Genomic DNA, 19,204 nt, shown 5'->3' with positions numbered 1-19,204 from the left:
TTGTCTATACAAATTTTCTTCTTATTTATTATGATAAGAAAGACAATCACAAACTTCTTTCTCGTCCAGAAAGTTAATCCAAATTTTCATTCTTATCTTTTAAGGTGGAAAAATATATTATGAATAGTGGGGAAGATTCTCTTTTGGAATGACTCGAACCCATATTTGAGGACTTCGATTTACTAACCTGAGCATTAAAGGGATCGAGTCGAAAAACCTCTATTGATCTTAGTCTTCTTATAAGTAACACCTTGGGAGCGTAATATTTTCACATCAAAAACACATTGGACAATTCTGCTTATACGGATCTGAATCACATCAGACTGATCAAGACATCAATAATATTTTCCTCTAACATCTTTTATACCCGATTTATGATATGTAATAAACAAAAATTTTCAAATTGAATATACTCAAGTGATGCTAAAAATCTAAGACACGAGAGTGAAGAACAATGGCATTCGTATTGGTTTTCCATAAGAGGATCTCCCAAGTGAGACGGATAAATTAGCTTATAATAATATTCACTAAATATTTTGAGTAAAGAAAAACTAACAAATGATTGCTTGTGTCGAAATTTAAATTTAATATGCAATGACACACACACACACACACACTATATATATATATATATATATATATATATATATATATATATATATATATATATATATATATATATATATATTGTAGTCTTTATGAGTGTAAAGTCATCTTAAGTAACTCTTAAACCCATGGTTTGCATTGTTGGGGAGGGATAGTCTTCTCGATGAGAATATATGAAGTGACATGTTTAAATCTAGTGTAACATTATTTTATTTATTTATTTATTTTGAAGTTCTAAATTTTAGATAATGTCCTTTCAAAGTTTGAAAAATATATTTATATTATTATGAAATATCAAAATTTATATCTTTACATGTCATTGTCATTAATATGCATTGAAAAAAAAAACTTTGGCTAATCACTTCGTCTATATTAATTTATTCCAGTTAAATAAGTATATAAGGCACCACTTAATGAAGATTATAGTGAATGTAAGGTATTATTATAAATTAGAGTTTCAAGAGATATTTAATTTATGGTACCCCAAGGAGATCAACTATCAAATATGCATTAGTTTTTAGGTTTTAAAGGAATGCATGTATAGACTTTAAATCTAGAGAGCTTGTTTCTATGATTTATTTTCTTTAAATTATTCTCTTATGTATGGGGACTTGTGGTAAGATCATCATATTCTAGATTTAAAAAACAAAAGAGAAGATAAACGAAGGGAGGATAACAAAAACTCCAACACAGACACTAAACTATGAAAATTATGATACAAAGATATTATATATATATTTAATATTTTTATTAAAACTATTAAATTTATATCTATAATATTTTTTATATCATAATTTTCATAGATTAGTGTTTTTTATCCTATCTCCTATATATTATTCCGTATTTTCTAATCAAGAATATAACCATCTTTAAGTTTCTAAAGTCAAGAGAACAATCTCAACAAAAAGGATTATAACTTCAATCCCTTAAAGTCTCTATTAACAGAGTGTTTTACTTGCTGCAAACTAATGAAACCTTCCTTGTTCTCATTTTTATTTTTATTTTGTGTAATTGAGAGAACTACAATTGGACTTGAGCCTCATGTCTTCCTTTGTTTATCATACCAATTATGTGAGCATGAGAGTTGGAGTTTGATCCCAGACCTCATATATATCCATAATCACACTCATACATGAAGAGAGAGAGAGAGAGAGAGAGGAATTTTTGTACTATAAAATATATGGCATAAGTCACCTTTGTATTTAATAGTCATTATGTCCATTTGCATATTGTGCATGCATAGTGGACTATATCTTTTGTGAGATATCTAAAAGTATAAATTATATATATAATTTTGAATATTATTTATAAAATAAATTACCTTTCAAATAATCATCTAAAAGAGATATTTAGTTACATTGCACACTTTAAATCAGAAATAAATTTTAAAGATACACTATTTAGGTTAGGATGAACGATTGAAGACACAAACCTCATGACATAAAATATCTAAATATAAATTATTAACGATGGATACATCTATTCCTGTGTTGTAATTAATATATCATTTTGATAAGCTGATTCGAAGACAAAGATAAAGATTGTTATAACAAATAATACATTATTTATAATCAAGTTTGCTAGAGAAAAATATCGTTAAAATCTTGATTAACCTAATATGGTCTGGATTTGTATATGCAGGATTATCCGAAGTGGATCTGAGGTGACTTCGAAGTGGGTTTGAGATAAGTTCAAGATTCCATCTACATAAAGATCAAGGTCAGGGGAGTTTTTTCGACCTGATCACTTTGACGCTCGAGTTACTAATCCCAGATTTCTAAATGTAACATTGAGTAGTTCGAGAAACGAAAGAGTCTTTCCTTTATTTTCTTGTTTAGAATATATTTTTATACGTTGAAGAAGGGAAATACAATTTTCATTCTCATAAAAGAAGAGAAGGGGGTTTATGTTTGTAATAAAAGAAGAGAAGAAAATTTATAATTACCTTCCTGATAGAATGAGAGAATGAAGAATGAAATTATAAGGATAAAACAAAAAGGCACACTTCAAGTAGTATCATGTGAAGTCTATTTATACATAGTGAAAGAGGATATTTCTTTAACTGAGTAGAGAGATTTCCTCATGCAGTTGAGGAAATCTCATCTGCTATGCAGTTGAGAATATCTCTCTTTTATCAGAGAAAATCTCTCTGTTATCATGCCCCCGCAAGATCGAGCTCCTATCAAGGATACCGATCTTGGATCGATGAAACAAAAATAGTTTGCGGGCTAGAGGCTTCGTGAGTGAGTCTGCAAGTTGATCAGCCGTATGGACATGAGAGACACGAAGTTGATGTCTGACAACTTGATCTCGCACGAAGTGAAAGTCGATGGCGATGTGTTTCATGCGCGAGTAGAACACTGGATTGACACATAAGTAGGTAGCTCCAACATTGTCACAATATATTGTGAGAGTATGAGTAAAGCTAACTTTGAGTTCCTTGAGGAGATTTGTGATCCAGTTGAGTTCAGCAGCAGTGGTAGCAATAGCACGATATTCAGCTTCAGTTGTAGACCGGGCCACTGTCTTTTGCTTCTTAGAACTCCAGCTGATTGGATTAGACCCAAGAAAGATGACATACCCTGACGTGGAGGTTCTATCATCAAAGTTTCCCGCCCAATCAGCATCAGCAAAGGCATGGAGATGAAGTTGAGTGGTTTTGCGGAGAAAGAGACTATGATTAAGGGTCCCTTTAAGATATCGCAAAATTCATTTAACCGCAGACCAATGTATAACAGAAGGTTGGTGCATGTATTGAGACAATTTATTGACTGCAAATAAGATATCTGGACGGGTGAGAGCCAAGTATTGTAAGGAGCCAAGTACTTGCCGGTATTGAGTTGAGTCCGTGGTAGGGCTGCCATCACATAATTTGAGTGATACACCAGTAGAGAGAGGAGTAGCAACTACTTTCGCATCCTGCATATTTGTCTTTGATAATAAGTCTTGAATATACTTTCTTTGAGAGAGGAAGAGACCGGAGGATGTAAATGTTGCTTCCATTCCCAGAAAGTAGCTCAATGGTCCTAAGTATTTGAGGGAGAATCGATCAGCCAATTGATTTAAAAATGTCTGAACCTCTAAGGGATCATTGCCTGTAACAATAATATCATCTATATAAACTAGAAGATATATTGTATTGCCATGATGTTGTCGGAGGAATAAAGAGGTGTCAGACTTGGAGTTGATGAAGCCAATTGATATCAGAAGCCAATTGATATCAGAAACGATCCAAGTTCAGTATACCAAGCTCTGGGAGCTTGACGGAGACCATAAATGGCTTTTTGTAATTTGCAAACATGTCTCGGATACTGGTGATGAACAAAGCCAGGGGGTTGCTGCATAAAGACATCTTTAGTTAGAGTCCCCTGTAAAAAGGCATTGTTAACGTCCAGTTGTCGTAAGTTCCAACCTCTGGAGATGGCCAAACTTAGAATAAGCCGAATTATTGTGGGTTTAACTACAGGACTAAAAGTCTCTGTAAAATCAACTCCAGGTCGTTGATGAAACCCTTTGGCTACTAATCATGCTTTATATCGAGCAACGAACCCGTCGGGGTTTCGCTTAATTCGGAATACCCATTTACACCCGATGATATTTTGTGCAGGATGAGAGGGTACAAGAGTCCATGTGGAGTTACGTAGAAGAGCATCATATTCTTCACACATAGCTTGACGCCAATGTGAAGATTTTTGTGCTTGAGTAATTGTGGTGGGTTCACTAGTCTCAAGAGAAGAATTGGTGATAGTATAGAGGTCGAGAACCTGACGTGGTTTAAAGATACCACTTTTTGAGCGTGTTGTCATTGGATGGCTAGGAACTGCAGGTTGTGTTATTGGTAAGAGTGGTGGAGAGGCATCGACAGGATGCAAGAGAGGTTGAGATACATCGATGGCACTAGGTAAAGAAAGTTGTTGTGTTTCTGAGGATACGACTTCAGTGGTAGGGGAGACTTATGAAGAAGGAAGGGGAGAAGGAATGGGGGGAGTGGAGAGTTGTTGAACCGGAAGAACAAAAGAGTGTGGATCTTCAACAATAGGACTGGATGGTGTGGGAGGAGGTTCGTTTAAGGGGATCGAATGTATACTCCAGGAATGAATATTTGTTGGAGTGGTATGAATGGTAGGAGATTCATGGTTTTGAAATGGAAAGGCAGATTCAACAAAAACAACATGCCGTGAAATAAAGACTTTTTGAGATTGTGGTTCGTAGCACCGAAAGGCATTATGCTCAAGAGAATATCCTATGAAGATGCAAGCTTTAGATCTTGGCGCTAACTTGTGTGGGGCATAGGGACGTAGCCATAGATAACATAAACAACCAAATATTCTGAGTTTTTGAATGTTTGGGGATTTGAAAAATAGTTTTTCAAATGGAGACTGGTATTGAAGAACTGGAGTGAGCAAACGATTAATAAGGTAGACAGCAGTTTGAAAGGCGGCAGACCAAAAAGTTGGTGGCATGGAGGCTTGATGTAGAAGTGTGAGACCAGTTTCTACGATATGTTGATGTTTACGTTCAGCAGAGCCAACTAGTTGAGGAGTGTGTGGGGGTGACTTAAGGTGTTGGATGCCACAAGTTGAGAGGTAGGATGTGAGGGCTTGAAATTCACCTCTACCATCAGAGTAGACTGTTTTAATTGTAGACTGAAAGAAGTTTTCAACCAGCTTTTTAAAGTTGGTAAAGACTTTTGAAACTTCTGATTTATGACGAAGAGGATATAACCATGTGTATTTAGTAAAATAGTCGATAAAAATAACATAAAAACTAAACTTGTCAAAAGAAGTGACAGGAGCAGGGCCCCAAACATCAGTATAAATAATTTCAAATGGTTTAGAACATGATATAGAGGAAACACTGAAAGGAAGTCTATGACTTTTATTATGAAGACAAGCATCACAATAAGTGACAACCCTATTATTTGTAAGAGTAGGAAGAGAATAACGAGAAAGTAATTTATTTTGGATAGGGAGAGAGGGATGACCGAGACGACGATGCCACACATCGATTGAAGCTGCAACGGAGGAGTAAGCAGTGGGCTGTTTTATTTGTGGAAGTGACGGCCATTCATAAACATTGTCCTTACTCTGGCCTTGGACCAATGATGCCCCCGTGCTCAAATCCTTAACAAGAAAAGAGTTAGGAAAGAATTCAATGGAGGTATTATTTTGTTTGTAAAATTGAGAAACAGAAATGAGATTTCGTTTAATGTAAGGTGCACATAAAACATCGAGTGTAAAGGTTGTGGTAGGTGAATTAAGCAGTGTAGAACCCGTATGAGTAATAAGAATTCCTTTACCGTCACCAATGATGATGTCCTCAGTGCCACCATAGTTGTTGTGGATGGACAAGTTCTGGAGATCTGAGGTGATGTGGTGGGATGCGCCAGAGTCCACAATCCAATTATGATCACTGGTCGTTGGAGTAGTCGTGAGATTTGCTTGAGGCCAATGTGATTGAGCAGGAAGTCTGGGTCGAGATCGACAGATCTTTGTAGAGTGACCGACTTTATCACATAGTTGGCAAACAATTCTTTGTTGGTTTGTGTAGTGAGGGCTCCAGGACTGCGGATGATTGAAGAAGCCACCTTGGTTGTTGTGATTGGAATGTTGAGGATGAGGAGGAGGAATAGTTGGCTTGGAGCTCATAGGTTCAGAAGGTGTCTTGGTCAAACCTTTGTTGACAATCTTGTTATACGAATTGCCCCTCCTTTTTTGAGTGACTTGAGCTGTGATGGATGGTCCTGGCGGTTTGTCCTCGCGCTTGAGATATATCTCAAAGTCAATCAGCTTGTCGAAAAGTTCTTCGAATGTGATTGGTGAATCACGCGCCCGTATTACTGCTGCCAATTCCTTGTACTCGTCTCCGAGGCCATTGAGGATATGAACAGTAACTTCTTCATCACTGAGGGAATGACCTACCAAGGCCAAGTTATCGATGATAACCTTTATGTTATGTAGATAATCAGCAATATTACTTCCCTCTTGTTTTATCTTCATGAGGCTGGATAGAAGACTAAGCATGCGAGTGCGAGAACGATTGGCCAAGGTGGTTTGCAACTTGCACCAAGCTTCGGCAGCAGTGTCACATGAAGAAATGAGTGGGGCAAGAGATCCAGCGACCGAGGCTTGAATTGCTTGAAGGAAGAGGCGATCCTGGCGTAACCATAGTTTGTGATCCGGATTTGGTATTGGATCGGATGCGCCTGGGATGTTGAGCATCGCCGGTGGACAACGAAGAGAGCCATCGACATAGCCTAGAAGATCATAGCCAAATAGTATATTAGAGAATTGAGCACGCCATGATGCGTAGTTACCACCGTTGGATAATTTGAAGGGGATGAGGGTTGCTGCATTTATGGAGATAAGGTTTGTATGTGGGAAGATACTATGGTTTCCTGCGGGAACAGTAATGGGAGCATCAGAGGTAGATGATGATGACATATGGAAGATATGATCAGGGAGAAAGAAGTGTTGGTATAGATCAATGTCACCTGAGGGTGGCAAATAAGATCTGTGAAAGAATAAGGTCTTCGTTGAAGGAAAAGACCTATGCAAGATGGTGTAAAGCTATAGATTTCTATGCAGCAGTTCTATAGGAGGGACTCTGGGCAGTGATGCAGCCAGTGGCGTGATCAGCTTTGTGCAAGACAACTGCAGATATGTGTGCAATAGATCAGCAGTGAGGAATCTTGGCAACGAGGCAGCAGCGTGGAAAGTTACCGAAGGCTACTTGTCTCTGCGAAGGCAGAGCAGGATGCTGGCTGCTGGGAGGCCTGCACCCAGAAGGTCCTCTCGGAAGCAGTGAGAATAATGTTGCCGAAGTCGAGGACAGCGGTGGTGGAGGCGTTGGAGGGAGAAGGCCAGGAGCTGGTCGATGGACCAGCGCGCGGAAGCAGAGCAGATCTGGCAGATCTGGAGTAGAGGGTCAATGACGGGGCGCTGGCGGCGATGAAAGGTAGGAAGATGATGATGCAGCAGCAGCTTCCATGGCTTGACGTGAAGCTGATTGGTGAGGTTGAAAGACTCAAAGAGGAGAACGCCGCTCTGATACCATGATAGAATGAGAGAATGAAGAATGAAATTATAAGGATAAAGCAAAAAGGCACACTTCAAGTAGTATCATGTAAAGTCTATTTATACATAGTGAAAGAGGATATTTCTTTAACTGAGCAGAGAGATTTCCTCATGCAGTTGAGGAAATCTCATCTGCTATGCAGTTGAGAATATCTCTCTTTTATCAAAGAAAATCTCTCTGTTATCACTTCCTTCCATAATGAATACGAAGTTTATGTTTCTAATCTTTATATATGATGAATGATCATGTGTCAGCTGAGCTGACGATAGATTTTCTCTCAAAATTGAACATATATTAATATAAAATTATATGAGAGTATTAATATAAAACTATAATAACTAAAATTTATAATTATTTAAATATACATTTATATTTGATTGTAAACAAAGTTATTTTTATGAATATTTAAAGTAAAAAGAGGGCATGAGTCGATATGTTTATCTGTAGAATTCTTTTAATTAATTTTTTTGGTTTAAATAAACATCCTTGCAAAGTTTAGAAATCATGTATTCTTTATTATGAAATGTTGATATGTGTATCCCCTATATGTCACTGTGGTTTATATTCACTGAAAATAACTCTGATCAACCAAATCTAATCATTATTAATATTATATAATTCATTTGACTCAACTAAGTATATAAAATATGAAATATATATGATATCAGTACTATTTTTAGGATCATAAATTGTGTGTTATTCTTATAATTTAGATCAACTACCTCATATGTGTAATTTAGATCGACTCAACTAAGAATAAATTATATATATATATATATATATATATATATATATATTCATAAAACTTATATGCATTGATCCTTTTTAAACCTCACATTATCGAGAGTCTAATGCATTGAGTGTATATATATATTTTTTACATGAACTAGTGTTGCATATTGATGAGTATTGATAAACTTATAGATTGTATTAAGCCAATAAGAAAACTTATTTTATTTTATGATTTCTCATTGACTATTTCGAGAATATATTGTAGTTAATCAATATATGTCAAATCCATGTACAAATCAGCCCACAGAATAAATTTTTGGAAGGTGTAAAAATGATTAACGGTTAGAAAAACATTTGTAGTTTCCTATGATGGTTGTTATCACGACCTATTTTTAAATATAATAGGATAATATTATGATACTATAATAGGAAGGTGTAAATTATTGAAATGATTACCAATTAGAAAAACATTTGTAGTTTTCTATTTCAAACATAATAGGATAATATTATGATACTATATAGATTATATGGATCTATTAGTAATAACTTGAATTTAAACATCCCTAGATTTTCAATAGAAAATACTAAATAAAAAAAAGATAATAAAAAAATCACAAATTTGAAAGTTAAAATATCCATTATGTGGAAATATATATACACACGTATGCATACGTATACATACACATATACATACACATATACATATACATACATATATATATATATATATACATATACATATATATATATATATATATACATATACATATATATATATATATATATATATATATATATATATATATATATATATATATATATATATACTTTTTCTCATATTAAAGGAGAAATTTTATCGTAACAACAATACTTGTCAAACATATGAAGTGGCATGACTATGGAAGCATGTAATTAATATGCTTAAATAACAATCCACCTTTTAATCTAAATAAATTAGATATGACATATTTACTTTGCATATTGATTGAGCATAGGAATGTGTTTGATGCATGAAAAAAATTGAAGTATTACCTCAATAAAGTAATTTACTCCAGAAAAAACAACAATCTAATTAATGCTTTTATGTTAGTAATTCGTTGTTCATCATGGATGTCATAGAGTATCAACTTTATGACCTCATAATGCTTTGTTAATTTGAAAATTACTTTTTTAGCCAATAAAATGTAAAGATAAGAAAAATAAAAGGTAAGAATGCAATTTTATTTACCAATTAAGTAATTACTCCTATATTTCTTACACGTGTCAGACCTATAATCACATGTCGCGTTGTCATGACTGCCATATCGTGAATAGTACATTCAGACTGCTCATCTATTTTCTGACACGTGTCATAGCCATATGATGCCATGGTGCGTTGTCTTCACTGTCGTGTCGTGAATAGTATATTCAAACAACTCATTTATTTGGATCAGTGGGATTACCTCTACAATATATAATGCATATGCGTGCTGCTCGTGCGTCTTCCTGATCTTGGATGACCCGCTGGCATACATAACCAGTGGAGCCCGAGCCCACGTGTTGGTGATGCTAATTTCGGAAGCGGGCTCCACAAGTGGGGTTTGTGCGAGAGGCGCGGACAGACTCGCCCTGCAGCGCTCGACCATATCTCCCGCCCCATTTCCAACTCGCCCCCAAGGAGAACCTCCCAATGACCTCACCCTCTCTGTGCTCTTCGCCATTCTCTTTCTCCTCCTCTTCTCCTCTCCTCCTTCTCCCATGCTCTCTTTTCTCCCCTTCTCTTCTCTCCCTCCGCCGAGCCGTCGCACCCCACTCCGCCCTGAACATTGGCTCCAAGCTTAGCTATATGTCGCCCAAAAAAGACCGCGCTTTGGCCGCACACGACTCCTCCCGCAACGTCTCGAAGGTGGCTCCGCTCAGTTGCAAAGTCTCTTTCGGGCGTCGCGACATTAGCTCGGAGGAAGGATCCCGTGAAGAAAGTCCGACCGGATTGCAGGAAAAGGAGACACCTTTGGGGAAATCGACCTATGGTGATCGCACAATGCTGTCATCTTTTGGCCCTCCTCTTGATTCCTTCGGGAATTATGATGCAGGGGTGTCAGAAACCAAGTTCCAGATGACTCTCGCTGAGCTCCTCGAGAAGAGCGGAGTCACCCCCACGGCGATTTACGGGGATCTAGACGCCTTGATCACTGGAGTTCAGGACGACTCTAGGGAGGTCTGCCAGGGGGATCTCTTCATCTCCTGTGTCGGATCGAAGACGGATGGCCACTTGTATCTTGCCGAGGCTTGTAACCGAGGAGCTGTAGCACTGGTGGTAGGCGAAGAGAGTGTTAAAGCTCAAATCTTGCGCTGCGGCTGCAAGGCTGTCGTCGTAGTGAATTCTACCGATTCAGCGCTGCCTGTTATTGCTGCTACATTCTATGGGCATCCGTCGAGGAGCCTCTTTGTGGTCGGTGTCACGGGAACGAACGGTAAGACGACGACGACCAATTTGGTTAGATCTATCTTCGAGACAATGGGGTACGGAACAGGGCTGTTTGGCACCGTATGCTTCTTCATTAATGGAGATGAGATGCTGGAAGCTTCCCGAACGACCCCCGACGCCGTGCCAGCCCAGAGACTGATGGCGAAGATGGTTCGCTCTGGTACCAAGGCACTCGTCATGGAGACTTCTTCCGAGGGGCTGGAGCAGGGGAGGTGCAATGAGCTAGACTTCAACGTAGCAGTCTTCACGAACCTCACCAGGGACCATCTCGACTTCCATGGGACCATGGAGGCGTACAAGAAGAGCAAAGGCAAGCTCTTTGCGAAGATGGTCGACCCCAACAGGCACAGGAAGGTTGTGAACATCGATGACCCAAATGCTCCATACTTCATCGATCACGGGAATGCAGATGTTCCACTCGTTACATTTGGAATGCAGAACGAGAACGCCGACGTCTACCCTCTAAAGTCCGAGCTTTCATTGTTCAAGACTAAGGTTTGGGTGAGCACGCCAAAGGGGGCACTAGAGATCAACACAGGGATGCTTGGGAGGTATAACATCTACAACATCCTCGCAGCCGTTGCTGTTGGGATTGCTGTCGGCCTGAAGCTGGAGGACATCGTGAGGGGAATCGAGGCGGTGAAAGGGGTTGCCGGCAGGTTTGAGTTAATTGACGAGGGGCAGCCTTTCGCCGTGATTGTAGACTATGCACACACACCCGATGCTGTGTGTAGACTTCTGGATGCTGTCCGAGAACTCAACCCACGAAGAGTTATCACTGGTATACCAATTCATGCTTTACTTTCAGCACATTCTGCAGATTATCATACTGAATGAACATTTCAACTTACCTGATTCAGTGCTCGGTAATTGATCATCGAAAACTTAATTGCTTGGTTTAGATTCTAATATTTTCTTCCCTATATGTGCTAAAGAGAGGTCTCAATTGCATGGCATTTTTGCTAGGTCCTAAAATTGGAAGTCAGCTGATTGATCTGACTTCCAATTTTATGATAATTCCATCAAATGCTTGTAAGCATAAAATCTGTAATCATGCTGTCTGTAATGCGGAAAAACTTTTATGCTAAGATTGAAATCAAATAAATTAGATCTGACAATATTACAATGCGTACCTTTTTCTTGTTGTTAAAAAAACAAGTTGTCCGTGAACTTTCAGAAAAACCTGCTCAAAACTCTCATGTAGCATTTGAGCATACGAAGATTGGCACCAAAAGTTCTTCTATAGTTGCAACATCTCAAGTTCAGCACTTTTGTGTCTTTTTTATGTTGGGAATCCAAAACACAATTCATAAGTGTATTTTCACAAGAAGGAAGTTAAAGATCAGAAAAGTGGCTAACCATAGTTTTATCCTAGCAATACTAGTTGTTGTAGGGTGATTTGATGCATGCTGATAGTTAATGTTTCGCTTCTAGTCTTTGGATGTGGCGGAGAAAGAGATCGGGGGAAGAGGCCGCTGATGACAAAAATTGCAGCTGATAAAAGTGATGTGGTTATTCTGACATCAGACAATCCAAGGAACGAAGATCCATGTATGTATTCTGTATGTTATATGCCAATTTGGTTTGTCATATATTTCTGAAAGCAATGCAACACCTATTGGCCGTATGCCTTTGTTGTTATTCAGATATAATAACTTCTAAAACATGCTTCGATGACATTGCTAGCGACAATCTTGGATGACATGCTAGCTGGTGTCGGATACACAATGCAAGAGTCCTCACCACCCGGCGGAAGCAAAATCTATCCAAAGCTTCCAAATGGCTGTACACTCTTAGTAAATGAGGACAGAAGAGTAGCCCTGCAAGCTGCCATTGCCATGGGAAAGGAAGGAGATATCATTGTAACTCTTCTTCTGACCCTTGGTCACAGTATTCTCAAACTTTTCTCTCTCTTGTTAGACAAAGGATATGTGTAACTCAATTTCAGCTTCTAGTACTTTGGACTGAAGACTATGATGTGATGCTGCAGGTTGTTGCTGGCAAAGGCCACGAGACATATCAAATTGAGGGTGATACAAGGAAGTTCTTCGACGATAGAGTTGAATGCCGACAAGCGCTGCGTCAAAGTATGTGAGATGTGTCAAGCATGAAAGTGAAATTTCTTTGGCGATATAATCTCATTTTTAGGAATAGCAAAGGCAGAAAATTCCGAGTTAATGTGTCCTAATTCTTTGGCTGCTGTTGCAAATTGAAAAGTATGTCGCTTCTATCGGTATTCTTTAGATAAACACTTGGAACTTTTTTTTTGAACATTCAAAGTTCAGTTGGAACGTTACAGTCTCTCTCTCTCTCTCTCTCTCTCTCTCTCTCTCTCTCTCTCTCTCTCTCTTTATCTCCTTTCCCGCTCTGCTGCACCGCGGTGTTGGCTTCACTCTTCCGAAGAAGCGCCTCGCACTTACCCCAACCTCTCGCTCGTTTTCGCTACTCTCTCTCTCTCTCCTCCCTCTTCCCTGCTCCTTAACTCCCAGGAAGAATCCCATGGAGAAGGTCCGACCAAATTGCAGGAAAAGGAGGCACCTGGGGACGGTGAATCCACACGTCAAGATCACAACAAGTGGCTATGATATTACTGTGCTTGCAGTGTACCTTCGCCAGCTGCGAGATTGAAGTAGAGGTTGACAATGTTGGGGCAGCCACGGAAGCACTCCGAGGAGCACAGCTTCCGCCGGAAGTTAGCGTCCAGCAACGAGTCCGACGATATCCCGACGGTTCTCCGATCGAGGCCGCACGCCGCGATGCACCCTTCCGTCTCGACCCAGTCGACGAACCCCTCGGCGCCGATCTCCGACGTGGCGCACGCGTAGGCGCCCCCGGCGTTCCTCTCCAGCACGCAGCGCATTCCCGACGACGACACCGCGTAGGCGCAGGCGCTGGTGCTCGCGTCCAAGCGCTCGCACTCCACGCCGGCCCCTGCAAAGCAAGTCCAAACGTCATCGTGTAGATTGCGTACAGGTTTCGTGACGACGAGATCGAGCTTGCACCTTGCGCTTTCGACATGGAGAAGATGAGCACCAAAGCGAGCGTTATGGAAGACCAGGAGGCCATTGCTTTGCCGAGGACGAGAACCAAAGGGTGTCAGCGCAATGGCGTTGTAGTTTTAGGACTATCTATATAGATAGATCGGTATATGAGTAAGCCATCGAGAAAGGTGTCGAGTTTCCTTTAAGGGAAAGGAATTCTGTTGCGGATTGGTCAAAGCATGCATGTTGCGCTCCCAAGCGTTGACTAAGGGGGATGGGGTTTCTTTGCTGCCCAATGAAACAATGAGCTTGGATTACTCGATAACCAAGTAAAAGAAGTGAGAATTGAAATCGGATTACTTAATCCAAGTCGCTAAATAAGTTGACCAAGTGTAGTTGACTTCTGTAGTATATGCTATTTATATGAAACCTCTGCATTTCATTCATTATTTAGGAAAAATCGAGTGGATAAAGTCAACTCTTTTATCGATAGAAAATGCTACGAGTCAAATGGCGTGAAATAGCTTCCCGATTCGATTGGCTATAAATATGGTTGCTTTTAAGATTGAGATCACGCTGAGATTGCCGTTGCTACGAGAAATATATTGACGAACCCCTTTGCTTATGCTTCATGTAGGTGGAGCTACAAGAAATGCATAATTTGACTTTGAAGAGTATATATATATATATATATATATATATATATATATATATATATATATATATATATATATATATATATATATATATATATATATATATATATAATTTTCTATCAAAATATGTTTCTAAACCATTATAATAGAAACATAAGTGGAAACGAAAATTGTGTATCTCCCATTGTTATCAAGAATTTTAGCAATAGTTTCTTTTTGTATTTTGGCACTTCTCGACTCAAAACTCTCGCTTTGGTTGGTATAGGAAATCCTTTAGATTTGAGAGAGATATTGAGCCTAAAGATCAAAACCCTCGTTTGTTCTCCCATCAAAAACATTTATTATCATAAACTTCATAACGTTCAAGAATTAATTCAAATTTGTAACGTTTGGACTATAATAAATTTTTTTAATAATATTAAATATAATATTTAATAATAATAATTTAAAAAATTAAAAATATTTAAATCATAATAAATAAAGAAATTGATGGTAATGAATGATGAACTTAATCAGAACGGTTACATTCTCTCACTTGATATATATGCTTAGCTTAATAATTTAAATTAATCTTTATCGAATAAATATATACATAACCGTTTAATATATACATAGTGTCTTTAGGACAGTCTTGGTTGGAACTCGATTTAATATATACATAACCGTTTTTAGTACTTTAGTCCATAAGAACATAGAAAGATTGGAGTTGCTAAGCATACTCCGCACCATGTCAAATAATGTTCGGTTTCTTTTTCTGCAACACCATTCTAGTATAGAAAATCAAGCATAGTGTATTGGGCAACAATCACATGTTTTTTGAATAAACTTAGCAAAAGAGTTAGGTATTTGTCTATTTTCAGTATATCTACCATAATATTCTCCACCTCTATCTGATCTCATAATTTTAATTTACTTACCACATTGGTTATCAACTTCAGCTTTAAAGATTTTGAAGGCACTCAATACTTCATTTTTGTTATAAAGCAAATAGATATACATATATCGTGAGTAATCATCTATAAATGATATGAATTTCTGATTATGTGTGCATATGTCCGGATAACATAAATTAGTATAAATGATCACTAATATGTTTGAACTCTTATTAGCACATTTCTTGGACTTGTTGGTCTGCTTTCCTTTAATACAGTCCACACAAGTTTTAAAATTAGTAAAATCAAGAGTATACCCCATCATTAACTAATCTCTTAATTCTCTCTATGGAGATATGTCCTAATCTCCGATGCCATAACATAGAGGAGTCATCATTAATATTACACCTTTTAGTGCAAGCGTGAACATACATTGAACTTTGAGTGTCATCGTTTTGTAAGAAAATACGATAAAGACCATCATACAAAATACCTTTCCTAACACAATCAGATTTATATAATAAACAACATGATGTGTCTTGAAAATTAAAGGAATATCCAACTGATACGAGTCTAGAAACAAAAATTAAGTTTCATAAGAAACTTGGTACATAAAAGATTCTTTCCAATTTTAAAATAAAACAATTACTTAAAGTTAAAATGCATATTCCAATTGTCTCTACATGTGAGCTCATCTTATTACCTGATAAGATGCTTTGCTCTCTTCCTACTAGCTTTCTTAGGTTTTACATACCCTGTAAAGAGTTTGCAATATGGATTATTGATCCAGAGTTAATCCACAATGTGTTAATATTAACATTAACCATATTAGATTTATAACATACAAACGAGGTTGGTTTACCTTTTTTTTTTAAGTCATTGTTAGAATTTCATTTATTCCTTCTTCATGTCCCTTCTTTATATAGAAGAAACACTTTGCTTGTTTCTTGATATCAGCTTGGGGTGATATTATAACTTTTTCCTGTTGATGAGCTTTCTAATTGGCTTGATTTTTGTCAATTTTATTCTTCCCGCGAGTGGTTACCACTAATGCACTCTCACCCAGCTCCATCACTAGCCTCTCTTGTTCTTGAACACACATGGTCATTAATTCATTGATTGATTGTTTATCCTTATGTGTATTGTATGAAATCTTAAAAGGTTCATATTGATGTGGAAGAGTGTTCAGAATATAGTGCACTAGGAAGGATTCTGACATATTAACCTAGAGTTTCTTAAGTTAAATCATAATATCTTGCATATGCATTATATACTCACGCACACCCTTTATGTTGGTGAGTTTGAGGGATGAGAATTTCATTATTATGATACTTGCTAATGCCTTTTTCAAAGTGATGAATTACTCATCGGTAACTTGTAACAAGTCTCGGACCTTCTTATACTAATCAACAAAACTACGTATACCAGCAATTATCTTAGTCTTGATAAACATCACGTTGAGCCAATTGGATCGCTCCCATCACTCATATAATGCGACCTCAATTGGAGTGCTGGTATTAGTGACTATAGGTGGTTCGTCTTTCCTAATAGCATAATCAATATACATCGACCTTCAATGGAAAAGAATCCTCTACTTCCATATCTTATAGTTATCACCCATAAGTTCAAGAATGTCACATTGAATATAAAAAAATTAACAGTTCGAGAAACTACATAAAATCAAACATGTTTATGTCAAAATTTGAGGCTTAATAGTTTAAATTGCATATTTTACCAATGTGAAATATGCAAAAACATGAATCTCATAATATAAAAATTGATTATGGGTTAAATTTTTAATTCAAATAGATTCGGTCTTTTTGAGAAAATTATCAAATTATATTCCAATTTATAATCCTTATGGGTAAATTATGAAAATAATATGATATTTTATCCTGATTAATTATATAAATATAATAAAAAAATTCTATGGGATAATAATTATTATATTAAATATAATCAATCATAATATTTAGTCTAATTACTTATGTGATCCTTACTTTAACTTTATATATAATTTTAATTAATTAATAATGTTGTGACTAATTCATAATTAATTAAGATTATATGAGTCACTAGACATTTTGAACATATAAAATTGGCTCATAAGCATGAATTAATATAACCAAATATTCATATATAATATGAGCATTTTATTGACTAAAAATATTGAAAATATTATATTCTCATGATTTTCAACATGAAATATATCAAGAAGTTAAAATAAAAACTAAAATCAAGCCATATTCATGATATAAAAAAATAAAAACTCTTTCTATTAAAAATTTTAATGGCTCAGATACCAACTATTAAAAATTTTAATACCAAAATATGTTTCTAAACCATTATAAGAGAAACATAAGAAAACTAATGTAGAAACGAAAATTGCATACGTCCGGTCATTGTTGTGAAGAATTTTAGCAATGGTTTCTCTTTATACTTCTTAACCTAGAACTCTCGCTTTAGATGGTATAAAAAATCCTTTAGACTTAATATTGAGCCCAAGGATAAAAACCCTAATTTATATAGACGTTCTCCCGTCGAGAACATTTATTATCACGAGCTTTATAATGTTCAAGAATTAATTTAAATTTATAACGTTTGGACCATAATAAAAAATTTTAATGATATTAAATAAAATATTTAATAATAATAGTTATAATGAAAAATCGAAATATTTAAACCACAATAAATAAAAAAATTAATGATAATGAATGATAAACTTAATGAGAATGGTTACATATTAACCTTATATTTACATAAATAAATACCAAAAATCACGAGGGATACGGTATGCAAATTTGGACATTAGAAATTTGAGATAATACAGACGGTCGAGCTATCGTGACTGGAATAGAAAAAGAGAGGGTTTAAAAAGATAGTTTATATATAGTTAGATAACAGAAAACAATCACGAAATGTGGTCGTGCCGGAGTGGTTATCGGGCATGACTAGAAATCATGTGGGCTTTGCCCGCGCAGGTTCGAATCCTGCCGACCACGTTTTTAACATCATATCGAATTCGATTTTGGAATAATATACGCTGTTTGAAGCCATGACGTGATTTGGTAATAGTAATCCGGTTTTCTTAATTAATATAAATATGAATTAAATGTAAATATAAATTTTTAAAAAAATCAAAAATAAAAATAAGAGAAGAGGATAGATTATATAACTTTGCTCTTACGTCACTAAACTCGAAGGAGAGGAGAAATGATAATGGCGTTGGGAGAGAAGATGAGACAAAGGTGATAACGATCGTATCCCTCCCCATCCTAACATTTATATTTTCCAAGACGTCAATGTTGTTTGCTTGATTAAGAGGTCATTCTCAAGTTTTTTTTAGTTATTCCCCTTGAATCATGATGCATATTAAAGTTTCTTTATGTAGTTATTTGGTTAGATCTTTGGGTTTAATTCGTAGTTCTAAATATTAATGATAATTTTTATAAGTTATTTTAGATCTCGTTATTACCTAGGTTTGATAAAAAAAAACTAAAAATAAAAAATTAAGGTGAAGATTTTTGTCGGATCAAAAGGTTTAAAAGAAATTCCCTTGGATAATTTTAAAGATGTGATAAATAATATAGATTTTATGTCACACTCTCCGAAGAAAAAAAATAAGAATTAATTTTTAACACAAAAGAAGATAAAAGAATAATAAAGTTTATTACTAAATACAAATATTATTTTAAAGATTTGTTGTGCTAAGATAAGAAGAAAAGACTAGTTAATCTTAAAAGATTTTTATGAAGGAGATATATAACCTCCTACATTGTCTAAAGGTATATCATAAAAATTAGATAATACATA

The 19,204-nt window shown here is 36.3% G+C and overlaps 2 protein-coding genes and 1 non-coding gene across 5 annotated transcripts; 2 read left to right on the top strand and 1 right to left on the bottom strand.

The window, feature by feature from the left end:
• Nucleotides 1–10,030: 10,030 nt before the first annotated feature.
• LOC135595353 (UDP-N-acetylmuramoyl-L-alanyl-D-glutamate--2,6-diaminopimelate ligase MurE homolog, chloroplastic-like) lies at nucleotides 10,031–13,126 on the top strand. Of its 3 annotated transcripts, none has more exons than XM_065086166.1 (4): nucleotides 10,031–11,663; nucleotides 12,317–12,433; nucleotides 12,569–12,797; nucleotides 12,873–13,126. In XM_065086166.1, the coding sequence occupies exons 1-4, from the start codon at nucleotides 10,085–10,087 to the stop codon at nucleotides 12,991–12,993; spliced, it is 2,046 nt and encodes a 681-aa protein (XP_064942238.1). In that variant the 5' UTR covers nucleotides 10,031–10,084; the 3' UTR covers nucleotides 12,994–13,126. The 3 variants fall into 3 exon arrangements, with proteins under 3 accessions (XP_064942238.1, XP_064942240.1, XP_064942239.1); XM_065086168.1 differs by having other exon boundaries at nucleotides 10,032–11,663; nucleotides 12,569–12,766; nucleotides 12,873–13,111; XM_065086167.1 differs by having other exon boundaries at nucleotides 10,033–11,663; nucleotides 12,569–12,744; nucleotides 12,873–13,112.
• Nucleotides 13,127–13,216: 90 nt separating this feature from the next.
• On the bottom strand, nucleotides 13,217–13,969 carry LOC135595354 (uncharacterized). Its single transcript, XM_065086169.1, has 3 exons — nucleotides 13,885–13,969; nucleotides 13,490–13,813; nucleotides 13,217–13,420 (listed from the first exon to the last, which is right to left on the bottom strand). The coding sequence occupies exons 1-3, from the start codon at nucleotides 13,946–13,948 to the stop codon at nucleotides 13,299–13,301; spliced, it is 510 nt and encodes a 169-aa protein (XP_064942241.1). The 5' UTR covers nucleotides 13,949–13,969; the 3' UTR covers nucleotides 13,217–13,298.
• A 4,342-nt stretch (nucleotides 13,970–18,311) lies between these two features.
• TRNAS-AGA (transfer RNA serine (anticodon AGA)) lies at nucleotides 18,312–18,393 on the top strand. Its single transcript has one exon. It is a non-coding gene; the product is annotated as a tRNA-Ser (tRNA).
• Nucleotides 18,394–19,204: the final 811 nt, after the last annotated feature.

Source organism: Musa acuminata, chromosome BXJ1-10, assembly GCF_036884655.1.
Source record: "Musa acuminata AAA Group cultivar baxijiao chromosome BXJ1-10, Cavendish_Baxijiao_AAA, whole genome shotgun sequence".
NCBI classification, from domain to species: Eukaryota; Viridiplantae; Streptophyta; class Magnoliopsida; order Zingiberales; family Musaceae; genus Musa; species Musa acuminata.
This window is presented reverse-complemented; position numbering and strand designations above follow the sequence as displayed.

What these genes read in the sequence shown, in the direction of transcription:
- LOC135595353 (XM_065086166.1), top strand. Translation starts at nt 10,085, where the DNA reads ATGACCTCACCCTCTCTGTGCTCTTCGCCATTCTCTTTCTCCTCCTCT. An exon ending in CCCACGAAGAGTTATCACTG is followed by an intron (nt 11,664 to 12,316) that starts GTATACCAATTC and finishes TTTCGCTTCTAG; the next exon opens with TCTTTGGATGTGGCGGAGAA. An exon ending in CTCAAACTTTTCTCTCTCTT is followed by an intron (nt 12,798 to 12,872) that starts GTTAGACAAAGG and finishes GTGATGCTGCAG; the next exon opens with GTTGTTGCTGGCAAAGGCCA.
- LOC135595354 (XM_065086169.1), bottom strand. Translation starts at nt 13,948, where the DNA reads ATGGCCTCCTGGTCTTCCATAACGCTCGCTTTGGTGCTCATCTTCTCC. An exon ending in CTCCATGTCGAAAGCGCAAG is followed by an intron (nt 13,814 to 13,884) that starts GTGCAAGCTCGA and finishes CTTGCTTTGCAG; the next exon opens with GGGCCGGCGTGGAGTGCGAG. An exon ending in CAATCTCGCAGCTGGCGAAG is followed by an intron (nt 13,421 to 13,489) that starts GTACACTGCAAG and finishes CACCGTCCCCAG; the next exon opens with GTGCCTCCTTTTCCTGCAAT.